This window comes from Ochotona curzoniae, unplaced genomic scaffold, assembly GCF_017591425.1.
Source record: "Ochotona curzoniae isolate NIBS_2020 unplaced genomic scaffold, NIBS_Ocur_1.0 contig_1014, whole genome shotgun sequence".
Taxonomy (NCBI): Eukaryota; Metazoa; Chordata; class Mammalia; order Lagomorpha; family Ochotonidae; genus Ochotona; species Ochotona curzoniae.
The window spans coordinates 8,952,518-8,966,123 of record NW_024464920.1 but is presented as its reverse complement, the minus strand read 5'-3'; the positions used below and the strand labels follow the sequence as shown (position 1 = coordinate 8,966,123).

Sequence of the window (13,606 nt, the reverse complement as noted above, 5' to 3'; positions counted from 1 at the left end):
CTCTTGTCTCACATTAAACAAGAAAATTAGGACAACACAGTCAGCAAAGCAAGAAGTTTCCTACCAGAGCAGTCGGGAAGCAGACCTTCAAGAGAGGAAGGCCTGGAAATTTGGTCAAAGTGGAATCTTTTAAGCACAATTTTTTTTTTTTTTTGAAATAAAAAAGCAGTTATCAGTCAGGGCTGGGGACACAAACTCAAAGAACCAGAATTCTAATCCTGTCTAGCTTGCTCAAAGCAAAAAACTCATCAGAAGTGTGTGATCGACAACCTCTTTCCATTCTCATGATAAGCTAAAACTCAGAAGAGTCAGATGTCTTCCTGTGCTGTTAAACTAGAAGCTCAGGAGTGGGATTACAATGATGCCTTTCCAGAGGCAGTTTCTGCACAGAAGCAAGCATCATGTACACTTTTGAAGAAACTCCTCCTTTCCTCACAGTAACAGTGACCTGATCCAAACCTGTCACATTGGGACTCCAGTCCAGATATATTGGTAGGGAATGTGGGCTTCTTAGTTAGCAGTCTGACTCCGAGACCAAACACCTGACAACTCATTCAGAAGTTTATAAGCAAATGAAATCTGAACTCCCTCTAAATTATTTGAGAACAAATTTGAAGGACTCTGTTTGATTTCAAGGTTAATTAAGGCTACAGTAAATAATAAGGTATGATATTGATATAAAACCAGAAATATATATAAAAAAACAGAGAGAATCTGAAAATTATCCTATCGACTCATACATTTGTGTGTGTGTGTGTGTATTTTTTTTAAACCATTCAAAAGACTAAAAACTGGCAGATCCAAGCACCTAGATAGTGATTTTTTAAAAAAACGTTTTCTTTGTTTTTAATTGTTTATTTTTATTGGATAGGCAGAATTATGGAGAGGAGAGAGAGAGAGAGAGATATTCCATGAGCTGGTCCATGCCCAAAATTGCAACAGCAGTTGAAGCTGAATAGATCCAAAGCCAGGGGCTTCTGGTTTTGTTTCCCACGAGGGTGTAGCGTCCCAAGACTTCGAGCCATTCTCCACTGCTTCCCCATGCCACATATAGAGAGCTGGATGGGAAGAGGAGCAGCTGGGGCATGAACCAGCATGCATATGGGATGTTGGAACTACAAAGCAGAAGAATGGCCAATTGAGCCACAGTGCTGGCTCATTTAAAAACCACTTCCTGGGGTAAGAATATGTACTGGTGTGCCTTCTCAGCGCACCCAAGCTTGATTCTTGATTCCTGATCCTGCTCTTGCAGCGCCTGGAAGCCGTGGTGTTGCCCAGCTAAATTCTGCCACCCGAAAGGAAAACCTGGCTTGAGTCCCATGTCATCAGCTTTGTCTCAGGACAGCCTCAGCCGTGTAGACATTTGGGAAGGGAACCAGTGGATAGAGCTCTGTTTCGCTGCCTCTCAAATAAGTTAAAAAATTAAGCAAGGAACTGATTTCCTGCTAAAGGAAACAAGTGTTTGAGGGGGAAAAGGTTGATTATCATGCCTATATGATGTATACCTGAGGATTATCAAATCTTTGAAGGGAAAATTTTTTTAATAAAACTATTGCGGTAATAAAGGATCTTAAAATATTAGTATTTTGCAATTCTGAATAAATGAATTGGAGGATAAGCAGTGTCTATGGAGTATACCAGCCAGAATAAAATAAACTGAAATTGGACCAATCACTTAGATCAAGATAACAATTTGCAGAAAATATAGTAAACAAAGGAGCATTTTAAATGAAAACAATGGGAAGGCAATTTTCAAAATATGGAATATGGAAATTATGTGGAAAGTAACCTGATGTTTCAACAAACAAATGAAATGGGAAAGGAAGATATGGGCCTACAGCTAAATAAAAAAGGACTTAAGCGACTTCATTTTGATCACATCTAAAACTAATACACTCTAAAGAGGAACCCTGTAAGACAGGAGGAATGAATGTAAGCCATAGCTGTTCAATCATGATTTAAAAACATCTTTTGTTAATCTTTTTTAGGTAGCATCATTGAATTGTGGCATAGTTATGTAAAACTGTTATCTTTTCAGAGATATATATTGAAAAAATTAGAGATTGATATAATCTCTGCAGTATAGTACAAGATGGTGGGGGAAATAAATCTATGTCCCACTATTTGATAATTATTGAAGCCAGTAGTGGTATATAGGACTTCATTATATTGTTTTCTGTGCTTTTTAAACGATAAAGATTTTCTTAAATAAGATCTTTTTTTAGACTTATGCTAAATCTTCAAAATTTTAAGAGTGTGACCATAACTGTCTTAGGAATCTCAATTTCCATGTTTTGTTCTGAGTCCCCAAATTTCTCAGTGTTAATTGATGTTGCCAAAATTAGTAGGTTAATAGATAATGTTTTCCCCTCCTGCTTTTGGGTTGGAAACAATGATTGTTTAAAAGACAATTAAGTAAGACAGTTTGAGATAAAATGTTAACTTTGTTGTTGATGGTCACTGAGTTAGAAGATGTGATGACCTAGAGGGTGTTCTTATCCTTCAGCCCCGAAGTAAGCCTTTTATTTAAGTGTCTGACAGCAGAAATCCCTCTTCTTGAGGGGTACAGTTTGGGCCAACAGAGTTGGTGGTCCTGTGGAAAAGAAGGCTTTGATAGAGCAGTCCCCGAGGGAGGGTTGGGTGTGAGAGGTTTGATTTGTAGTACAGTGACTGAGAGGGAGAAATGAAGGCTGGAAATGACAGAAGCGTGTTGTCAAGGAGATATGGTCAAGGAGATGGGGTATTCCTTTAGGCAGATCCATGTGGTTGGAATTCTGTAGAATCAGTGGATCTACCTTTTTATTGAGCATGTCCCACTGGCTGGGAACCATACAAAGGAGGCGTATTCATAGAGGTAGCAAGTATGACAGCTGACTTCAAGTGTGCATATGATGTGTCAAAACAAGGTGATTTTCAAGGTCTTTAAGAACTTCAGGGAAATGAATCGTGTGAGAGAAGATGCTTGTCTGTAATCTTTGTTCATACTTTTTCTTCCCTAAAAGATATAGTAAAGAAGGAAAGGACTGGATTTGAGTTACTCGTTTGTTTTGATCAGTGCCTTAGCTGACCTAAACATTTATTTAGCAACATAGATAACATAGATAACATTGGGAAATTAGCAACATAGTTATATGGCAACTTCTAAAATTTCAGGGTGGGGTGGGGAAATGTTCTTCTAGAATATCGCCTTCTTCATATTTTAATAATTGTACCGAGGAATTGAACATATTCTATAAATTAACAAATGTAATCAGTATATTAGGGAACTTCATCATTTGCATATGTTAAAAACTATTTCTTTTAAACCCTTACCTTATTGGTTTGCTAGTGGTACTTAAATGGATAATGACTATATACTAAATATAGACTGTAATGTGTTTTGCCTAATGTAATACACATTATCCATAGATGACTGTTTAAATTTATGCTTGAATTAATTATAATTAAATAAATTAAGGATTCGTTTGGACTAGTCACTTCTCAAAAGCTCTGACAACCACATATCCCTACTGTTTATATTGTATTATATTGAAAGCACAAATATGGCGCATTTTCATCATTGCAGAAAGTTATTGTGGATAGCACTGTTTCAAATGATCAAGTTTAATTTGCATAATAAATTTTTAAATTTTTATTTTCTGTTCAGTTCTTTTCAGTATTATACTTTTATTACATTCAGTGTTCATAAAGCAATATGTAGTAAAATGCAAAATTAAACACATTTTTTCCCTTCAATATACTGTTTATAGTCTGTTGAAGATGAAGGAGAGTTCAGTGTTCCCAGCTGTTATGGCAATATTAAACATGATAATGGTGGTGCCAGCCTTACTTTTGAGCATCCTTTGGATGACGTCAATGTAGTTGATTTGAAATGGATCCATGACTTTGTTTTAAAATCTTTGGAAGTTTTATATCAAGTGGAGAAATGGGAAACACTAGTATCACTTGCCATTCAGTTCAATATAATTTCACAGTAAGTATTGTAAGGACAATTTTACTTAACAGATTTCATTGGCGGGGGGAAAAACGTTCTAACTAATGTGTGGTTTTTAAGTGTCTTCTCCACTCTTATGCAGTGAGAGATACACAGAACAAGTGACGCCACTTCTGGTGTATGCACAGCGCCAGCTACTTCTGCGGATACAAAAATTGAATGGCCCGGATGTTACCCAGCAGCCTTGTGCAAGGTATGAAGCTGAGCATGGAGAGAAGGTAAGTTCAGTGCTACTAATGCATGCACCTGTGTTCCCTCTTTAGCACATCTAGGTACAAAGCTTTAGAATCAGAGAAATATTAATATTTTCACTTGGCATTTATCACTCAGACCAACAGACGTTATTGAGAACCTGCCATGTGCCAGTATTTTCCAGATATAAAGTAAAATGGAAGTTAGGTTCTGGTTCTTAAAAAGTTAAGGACCAGATCAGGGCTAACTTACCCTTTAGAAATATGGGGAAGTTGTAAGCAGCCCTCAGTACTTTTTAGATGAACTGAATATTTTAATTTCTTTTAAAATAAGAGAAAAAAGTAACTTTTTGATTGAGTCAGTTGCTTTAGTTGTAAATATTGTCTTTAAAAACTTAGATATTCATTTTTTACTGTTATTTAAAAGACAAAGAAGGATCTTTTATCTACTGACTCACTTCCCAAATATGCTCACAGTTCCATGTCTGGGCCAGCCTGGAACCAGGATTCTGGAACTCAACTGAGATCTTCCATATGGATAGGAGGGATCCAAGAAGTTGAACCGTCATCTGTTGCCTGCCAGGATGTGCAGTAGCCAGAAGTTGGAGCAGAATGGAGCTCCAACCCAAACACATGCTTTCTAATATGGGGTGGTCTATCCCAATTGACATTCTTAACTGCTGTGTCAAACCTCTGCTCCAGTATGCATATTTTTATATAAAGGAGTGAAGGCACAAGTACCCATGTATGTAAGTCAGGGTACAGCTTGAATCAGATGGAGGAGAGAGAAGTAAATACTTTAATTTAGCAAGTATGTGATCCTAGCCACTGTAAACAACCTGCGTCCTGCCGAAGACCTGTGGAATACCTGAGGGCTTGAGTCCATTCCCCACTGTCCAGTACCAGTGCATCTAGCCAGTGGAGATTCCATCTTCTCACAACATCCCTTACGGCCATGTAGGTGCCTTGCCTCCCGTATAGTTCATGTTGCAAGAGTGTATGTAGTTTGAGTCGCTGTTCTATGGGGCTTATTTTGGAGATGTAGAGATAGGGACAAATAATAAAAACAAAGCAAGCAGATGGAGATTTATGATCGTTGTGACTTCTCTGAGGGAAATAAAAGTCAATCAATGGGATAGATAGGGTGGTGATTGGGAGGCGGAAACTTCCTGAAGATCTGAAAGACTTCTTGTGAATCGTGACATTTAATGAGCAGGGACCAGCCAGGGAATGCACTAGCAAAAGAGCATTCCAGACCAAGAGAAACAAGGGAAAAGGCTCTGAGATGGAACAGAGAGAAGTCAAAGGGACAGAAACAAAACAACACAAAAACCAAAATACCAAAGATCCTGCTTTTTCTGACTTGCTTTATGCTGCTTGTCCCATTCCCGCTGCCCCAGGGCTCTGCCCTCAGGCCTCCTACCATCTCTACCCATGCATTCTCTGCTAGGGAGTTAATTTAGTTTCTGTCTGTACAACACTTACGATGATGATGATTGTCTACATGTCTCTGCCTCTGGCTCTGTTACAAAGAATTGGCTTGTGTGTCAGGAGTGGCTGGCTAATGAGCAAGTCCAAGATCCAGGGTCATGAACAGGAAGTTGACTCTCCAGGCATAAACTGAAACTATTATCTGTGACGGGTAGATGGAGAGAGAGGAAAGAACTACTGTAGCTCTGGCTGGTGTTTTCTGCTTGGAGTCCTAGAGATTGCAGCTGCATCTCACCTGAATAAAGTTTATTGAGGATAATCACTCTCACTCAAAATCAGTTTATTATGGGCTGTGACCGTTATCTGCACAACTCCTTTGCAGAGGCACCTCGCATAGTGTTTGAATACAAATGCTTTCTCCTTCTCTTCCTCATAGTTTAGCCTGGGCCCAGTTGATCTGTGAAAACAAAACAAAACAAATCCCAGCGTCATCTTTTGGAAATGTAGTATACCTCTCAAAGTTAGCACTCCTCAATTGAATCAGTTCTACCAAGGCTTCCTCAGTAATGACAACACCTCAGTTAAGGGCAGACACCTTGGAGATCTGTCTCTTGCTGTCACCAAAACCTCTTGCTGTCATCAAAGGTCTTCTCTTGCTGTCACTAGATCCTCTACCTTTCAAAATAAAATCAGCATCTGACTGTCTCTCAGTGCCTCCACCAACAATTGTTGCCTTTGCAAGGTACCGCAGCAACCTTGCAGTTTACCTGGCATCCTTTACCTCGAGCCCACAGATAGAATAACCCTGTGAAAAACCTAAGTCAGGCAGTGCCACAGTGCCCCTTTCCAGATGATTCCTAGTAAAGTGAACATCTTTATCATGGTCTTAATATGACACAGTCTGTCTAAGTTGTACCCTTATTGTTTCTTCCTAGAACCATATTCTTTTACTCCCCTGCAGGTCTTCACTGCACTGTTCTTTAACATGCTCCTTTTCAAGTTCTGTGCATTGGTTTTCCTGCTTGGAATATTCCATTCCCAAATCTCCATGGCTATTTTCCCCTCATGTTTTCCCGGCCTTTGTTGAAGGCTACATACTCTGTGGGGCCTTTACTTACCACTTTATTTAAAATAAGCACGCGCTTCTTTGCCTCATTTCTCTCCATAGCCTTTCTGTGTTTTAATATGCTCTGTAGAGTACTTCACAATTTTATTATCTTGCTTCTCACATCAGCGTGATTTCTCCAACAATAGGCAAATTTGTTTATTTTGTTCTCTATTATATCATCCCTTCAATTTGGAATGGTGTTTAGAATATAGAAGGTGTTCAATTAAAACTTGTTTAATGAAACTGTAGATATAAGAAAGGCTAGATCAACTTAGAGCCTTGTTAGATAGTGGGAGCAAACTTGTAGTTTTTTAGACTGTGTTTATATCTCAGGGAGCATCACATTACACTGGGGTTCACAGGGAGCCTTGTTTGGACCAATAGATTGATTTATAGGATGGAAAGGGGGCAAATGGCAAGAAGAGAGTCTTGGACTTTTTTTTAAAAAAAGAATTCCTTTCTGCCTGAAAATTATCTGCTTTCTGCTATTTTACAATTTTTAGGATTCAAGTATGTGCTAGAAAATAAACAGTTTGGATACTATAGGGGAAGATAGTTTGGAAAATCTTCATGAGGGAAGTTAAAATTGCATTAATTATGAGTAGGCTAGAAATATCTGCGGTTGGAAAAGCAGCCTATATTTTCAATATGTTTCAACTTACATAATGGAAGATACATTTAGACCAGTACATTTATAGAATACCAGGAAATCATATTCTAATTGCTCCATGTAATTTTCCTACTGTTCTTCCAGCTGTGTTGTATACAAGAAATAGGAAAAATTATGGAGCTGCTTTTTATTCTCTCAGAATCTTCATAATTTAAGACAGTTCTGCCAGCTTTTATTCGTGGCATTGTTTGATATCTCTTTATTTTGACAAATGAGAAATGAAATAAACATTGTAAGGCAGCCAAATTTTTAACTGCAGCTGTTTAAGTAATATTTGAGTAATATTTGTTTTTATGTTTTTTTTTTTTTTCCCCTTGAAGATAACTTGCCGAAATTTTATCGGGAAGCAACTCAAGATTAAGGCTCCGGTCAGTACTGTAACAGAGACGAGAAACCGCCCCGAGACACTAAAGGCGCTGATCTCTTCAGGTTAGAGTTGATTTTAGCATGAAACCTTACTTCCTTTAAATCACAGCCTGCCATTGTGTACTGTACATCTGATTTTTCATCATTAAAGTATTTGTAAAATCTCTTTTGTAGAATTATTTGAGGAAAAATCATCTCACACTTGTGGCCCCTCACTGCTTTCAATGTGCCTTAAGAGTGATTATCCACCCCCCCTTTTCTTTAGTTTTGTACATATGTTGAAGAAAAGAAATAAAGGAAAAGCAAAAAGAAAGTTATTGGCAAAGAAATACAAGTTTACTTCAAAAGGTTTGGAAATATGGAGCTAAGAAGTTTATTTTGATGCAAAAATTTTTGAAATTCATGCAAATAAGAGGTCTGAAGAAGTTTATGAAAATTTGTTTTATGTTGAAAAAGCCATATACATGGATTTCAACATGTTTTTGCACCAAAAATGAATTATTTGTAACTGCATTTTTCCATATGGGTTTTGAAATACCTTCATACAAAATGGGCAAAGGCTATTTGCACATTTTTCTATTTCTTTCATACCTGGAACTCTTTCGTTTGAATCTTTTACTTTTTTCTTTTATTATTTTGTTACTACTTCCATGACTCCAATGATAACTTCCATAGTCAGTGTAATTGTAATTTTTTTTTTTTTTTGCTTTACTGTGGTTAGGTTGTAGGTCTTTTAACTAGACGGCAAGAGAAGACTTGAGAATGCCGTGGCTTATTTGTTCTTGGCAGAGCAAATTGTAAGGATGAGGCAACAGAATAAGTTGAAAATAGACTAGTGAGTGTTGGGAATTGCACTTTGTGTGTTTCTCCTTCTGATACAGGAAGGTCCTCTAAAGTGTTAGTAATCTGGTGCTTATCATCTATTGCTCCTGCACATACATACGTGTGTGTATGTAATTGTTCATTTATTTATCTAATGAGAATTGTCCAGTCAGCCATTGAATGTTTTCTGATTATGTAATCTGTGTTAAGAGCTGAATTAGGCTCAGAGAATGCAAAAAATAAATGAGATTTACTACCCAGGATTTTATAGGCCATTAAGGAGATGAGTAAGTAAACAAGAGGTTATAGGTTAGGGCATGGTGGTTGAGTAGGCTAATCCTCTGTCTTTGGTGCTGGCATTCCATATAGGTGTAGATTCTAACCCTGGCTGCTTTACTTCCCATCTGGCTCCCTGCTTATGGTCTGGGAAAGCAGTGGAGCATGGTCCATGTCCTTGGGCCCCTGCACCAACATGGGAAACTCAGAGGAAGCTCCTGGCTTCAGATGGGCTCAGCTGCAGCCATTGCAACCATTTGGAAGTGTGAATCAGCAGGTGAAGGCTCTCTCTCTCTGTCTCTGCCTTCCTTCTCTCTGTAAAATCTGATCTTCCAATAAAAGTGAACAAATCCTTAAAAAAAAAAACAGAGATTATAGGTTACAGTGAAAAGATCTGCAGAATTATGACATGCTATTATAAACATTAATAGCTAACAGCTGGCATTTGCTTTTGAGAAATGGCAGAAAAAGGCAAGAACGTTGAAGTTGAAATGATTGGTAGAAATTAGGTAACAAAATATATTAGAGGGCAGCATAAAGAGATCCAGTTGTATCTGGAAAGCTAAAGGAAGCTAATTTAAATGATTTACAGAAGGAAAATGAATGCTCATGTTAATCTCCTTAGGAACAACTTTTGCAGCAGCTTGGGAAGTTGAAAGACAGCCATGTGGAAACAGGAGAATGGGTACTGCTAAGTTATGTATTAAAACAGACATGATGAAAAGGCTTGCCTTGGAGTCAGAATAGAGGCAGTGTAAGTCTGTATGACTGTGTTCTGTGCTGGCTGAGTGTGGGCAGGCGATGAAGGGAGGACTTGAAGTTATCTTCAATTTCTTGGGTGGGTGCCTAGGTGTGTAATGATGCATTCAGCTAGGCAGAAAAAACTAAGGGGGCAGACAGGGTAGAAGACGAGGTCACTTCATAATTACCAAGTTTGCCTGGATAAATACCCGAGTAGAGCTATCCTATACACGGTCGAAAATCTAACAAGGCACTCAAAAGAGACCTAGGTTGCAGAGCTGCGTTTTAGTTAGGAATACATGCGTGATGCTTGGTGGCAGGGTCTTGGATGAGCTCACCTGGAGACAGTTCTGTGCAGTGTACAGCCTGAAAATGGCCTTTGAGATAACAGCAGCATTTAGATAGCTGTGCCAGTTGAAATGGGCTAGAACTGGGTAGCAGTTACAGTGCCCTGATCTCATTGCCTTAATGCAAGAGAAAGTCTGCTTGCTGTTCATGCTGCTGTGTCAATGAGTGAGTGTTGGGTTGCTGCTCATCACCATGGCATTTCCATCTTGACACAAACTTGCAAAAACTGTCTCCAAAGCAGGAAACAAAAAAGTCTAATATCACCCTCTAGGGGAACTCTATTGAGCCCTCTTCTCGTATCCAATGGTGCCCAGTACAACCTTCGCCAGCCATTACACACACACTGCATATTTTATTCTAAGGGCTTTATCTGGATTATTTTATTTCATTGTTGCATCAATCCCAGTAAAAGAAGTATAATTCCACATTGCACAGAAGGCACTCTTACAAGTGCTTTGAGAATGTCATCTTACAGCCACCTAGTTAGAGTAGGTTTGTTATTGTCTCCATTTTTCAGGTAGAAGTAATGATGTGCTGAATCTGGGGCCATCATGATAGCTCAAATGTTTAATCCTCTACCTTCAAGTGCCAGCATTTCATATGGGTGCCAGTTTAAGTCCTTGATGCTCCACTTCCCATCTACCTCCCTGCCTGTGGCCTGGGAAAGCAGAGGAGAATGGGCCAAAGCCTTGGATCCTGCACCCCTGTGGGAGATCTGGAAGAAGCTTTTGGCTCCTGGCTTTCAGATTGGCTTTGCTCCGGTCTTGCAGTCATTTGGGGAGTGAATCAGCAGAGATAAGATCTTTCTGTCTCTCCTTTTCTCTGTAAATTTGCCTTTCCAATAAAAATAGATAAATCTTTATATATAGAAAAGAAGATGTGCTAAATCGGGCACCTGTGTTGTGGGAAGTAAGATGGATGATATTTACATGAACAAGACCCAGGAGAGAGCTAGGGCGGAAGAGTGAGAGAGAGAATGGGAGAGAGGGAGGCAGAACTTAAGGAAGAGGGAGTAGTGAACAGTCAGAGAGAGGGCTCATCAGAGGGCAAACTGTCTGTTGTCTCTGGCAGTGTGGGCAGATACTGTCATTGGCCGTTTTGCTGTGACGTTGTCACTTTGCTCTTCCTGATACACACTTCGTCTCACCCAGATGTCTGACTGTAATTATGTCCCTTGCCTTATTTAAGACATTTTCAGAGAAATGTAACCTTGACCATTCTGTCTCAAACTGTACCTTAACAGTACAGTACCTTAACTGCCTTCTTGCTTCGCTATAAAGTTTATTCTTTCCTTTTAAGCATTCCTTACCATCTATCATTTTGCATAATGTTTTTGGCTGTATTTATTGGTTAATACTCTATTTTCTGTGACAAAATGTAAGGTTTGTGTGGGCATGTTTGGTTCACTAATGTAATAGTAAAGCCTTCATCAGTCTGATGCATAATGGGAATTTGGTCTCTATTTACTGGTCCAATGACGTTGTAACCTGACGAGATGGTAGGGAGGGGCTGTTGCAGTGGCTCCTAGGCTGATCCTCCATCTGCAAGCACCAGGCATCCCATATTGGCACAGGTTTGTGTTCTGGCTGCTGTACTTCCCTTTCAGCTCTCTGCTTATGGCCTGGGAGAGCAGTAAAGGGTGGCCCAAGTCCTGACACTCTGTACCCACGAGGGAGAGCTGAAAAAAGCTCCTGGCTTGGAAGTTCAGATCAGCTCAGATCATGGCAGTGCAGTCTCCTTTTCTCTGTAAATTTGCCTTTCAAATAGAAACAAAAAATTATATATATATCTATATATAAAACTGGAAGTAGTAGGGAGGAGAGTGAAGGTATTGTGAGTGGTAGGTGCAGTAGTAGTGACCTGTGCCTGCAGAGTTGTGAAGTAGAGAACTGCGTTTTCAGAAGCTTGGCAGTGATGAGAAAGGGAGAGAGAATCTAATAGAAATGTAGAGCTCAGGGAGCTTTGTTTGGTGTAATGTTTTGTTTTTTTTTTTCTTATAATAGAAGCAAAGGAGCCTATTTCTACATTAACTGGAAATGGCCTGCATAGAGGGAAAACTCAGAGACAGAAGAAAAAGATATTTGGTAAAAGCAAGTACCTTAAAGCAGGAAGAAGGCAGAGGGTGAGATGTAGGGAGCTTAGCTTCAGACAGGAGGGTGGGGCATAAGCCTGAATGTAGGAAAACTGTGAGTGAGAAGGGTAGAAGCTGAAGATATTTTCTTTGAGAGGTAGAGATGATGATGGTGATGATGATGATGATGATTTTTAGTGGAGCAGGGCAATGAGAAGTTAGCCAATCTGGCAGGGTAGGAATTTCAGGAGGAATACGAATAAGTGTGGAGCGTCTTTTACAGAAAAGAGAAAGGAAAGGGTCATGGAGTAATGTATAGAGTCCGGTTGACTGAGGTTGGTGCTCATGACTTTGTGGATTTTGCCATCAGTGATGACACAAATGACTTCATTATATTAGGTGAAGAGCTGGAGGACTCGCTTCCTGCGGTCACTCACTGCTAACTAGTTTCAGTCAGATTGTGATTCTTCGCAGGCATGGTCTCTTTTTCTGGATCTGCCTTATGAATCTTCAAGCGTTCCCATGTTGGGGGATCCATAACTGCAATATGACTTATGTCATTCCATCCTAAAAAGAATTGCTTCAGATGTGGGAAAACATATCAAAAATATTATCAAAATGATGAGCACCCTAAAGGGATAGGGACAAATTAATTTTGTTTTTATCTGCTAGACCTGTGTACCAGTAGAGATGTCTATGGTAGTAGAGCAGTATGGCAGAAGAGCGCTTTGCTTGCACCTTATTAAAGTGACGTTTGGAAAGGCAGGGTGGAGGAGCAGTCAGGCTATAGGAGTCCTCTGAGTTAGTTCTCAGCTGTATTGGAGATATGGCTAGTTTGAGCAATGTTAAAAGCAGGGATATTGATACAGTACAATGTTTCAAACATTGTAACAACAGTGAAAATGTATTGAGCCCGAACTGTGTTTAGCTCCTTTCATTTGTACAAATTCTTAGGAGGTCGATGCTATTTTGTTTATAAAAAGATGGCAAGAAAAATGTTATTATAAGTAGTGGGTCTTCAATTCAAACTCTGGTTTATCTATACTCATCCGGAGAATGTTTCACTGAGGCCCCAGGCCCCTCCTTCACTGTTCCCTTTCCAGTTAGAATTTCCTTGAAATTTACAGAACTCAAAAAATTGCCATGTTTCAGTGGTTAGGGCTGTCGGCTATGATATTCTGACTTATTGTGAGAGTTTAATAATTTTGTGTGGGCTTGCATGCCTATTTCTGGCTTTCTGTTGAACTATGACCTTGACCAACTTGGCATCCAACTTACAGCATTTTGCTAGAGTCCAGGACCTCTGTGACTAGGGATCTCCTTTGATCTATGCTTCTGTGAATCTATTTGCAGAATTTTTAGAAAGTGAAAAAAATCTGTTTCAGTATAGTGAACTCAGATCATTAGCACGTTTACAAAGCATCCTGTATCTAATGTATGTTATGATGTGTTTGAATTCTTTTATAAAACTGGGTAAGTCTCATGATGGTTTCCACACTAGATCACTGCTTTAGCACATCGTTGATTTTCTTTTGCAATAATAGCAATCAGTGGAAATACTTGATACATTTAATTCCTTGCAACAGAT

The 13,606-nt window shown here is 39.1% G+C and overlaps 1 protein-coding gene across 1 annotated transcript in view; it reads left to right on the top strand.

Annotated features, from left to right (window-relative positions):
* The window catches only part of CFAP54 (cilia and flagella associated protein 54), a 345,554-nt gene that overhangs the window by 133,392 nt on the left and 198,556 nt on the right, over positions 1–13,606 (top strand). The window contains exons 37-39 of the mRNA XM_040980448.1: positions 3,750–3,973; positions 4,077–4,212; positions 7,715–7,823. Of these exons, the coding sequence (XP_040836382.1) occupies positions 3,750–3,973; positions 4,077–4,212; positions 7,715–7,823 (469 nt within the window). The remainder of the gene's footprint in view (positions 1–3,749; positions 3,974–4,076; positions 4,213–7,714; positions 7,824–13,606) is intronic.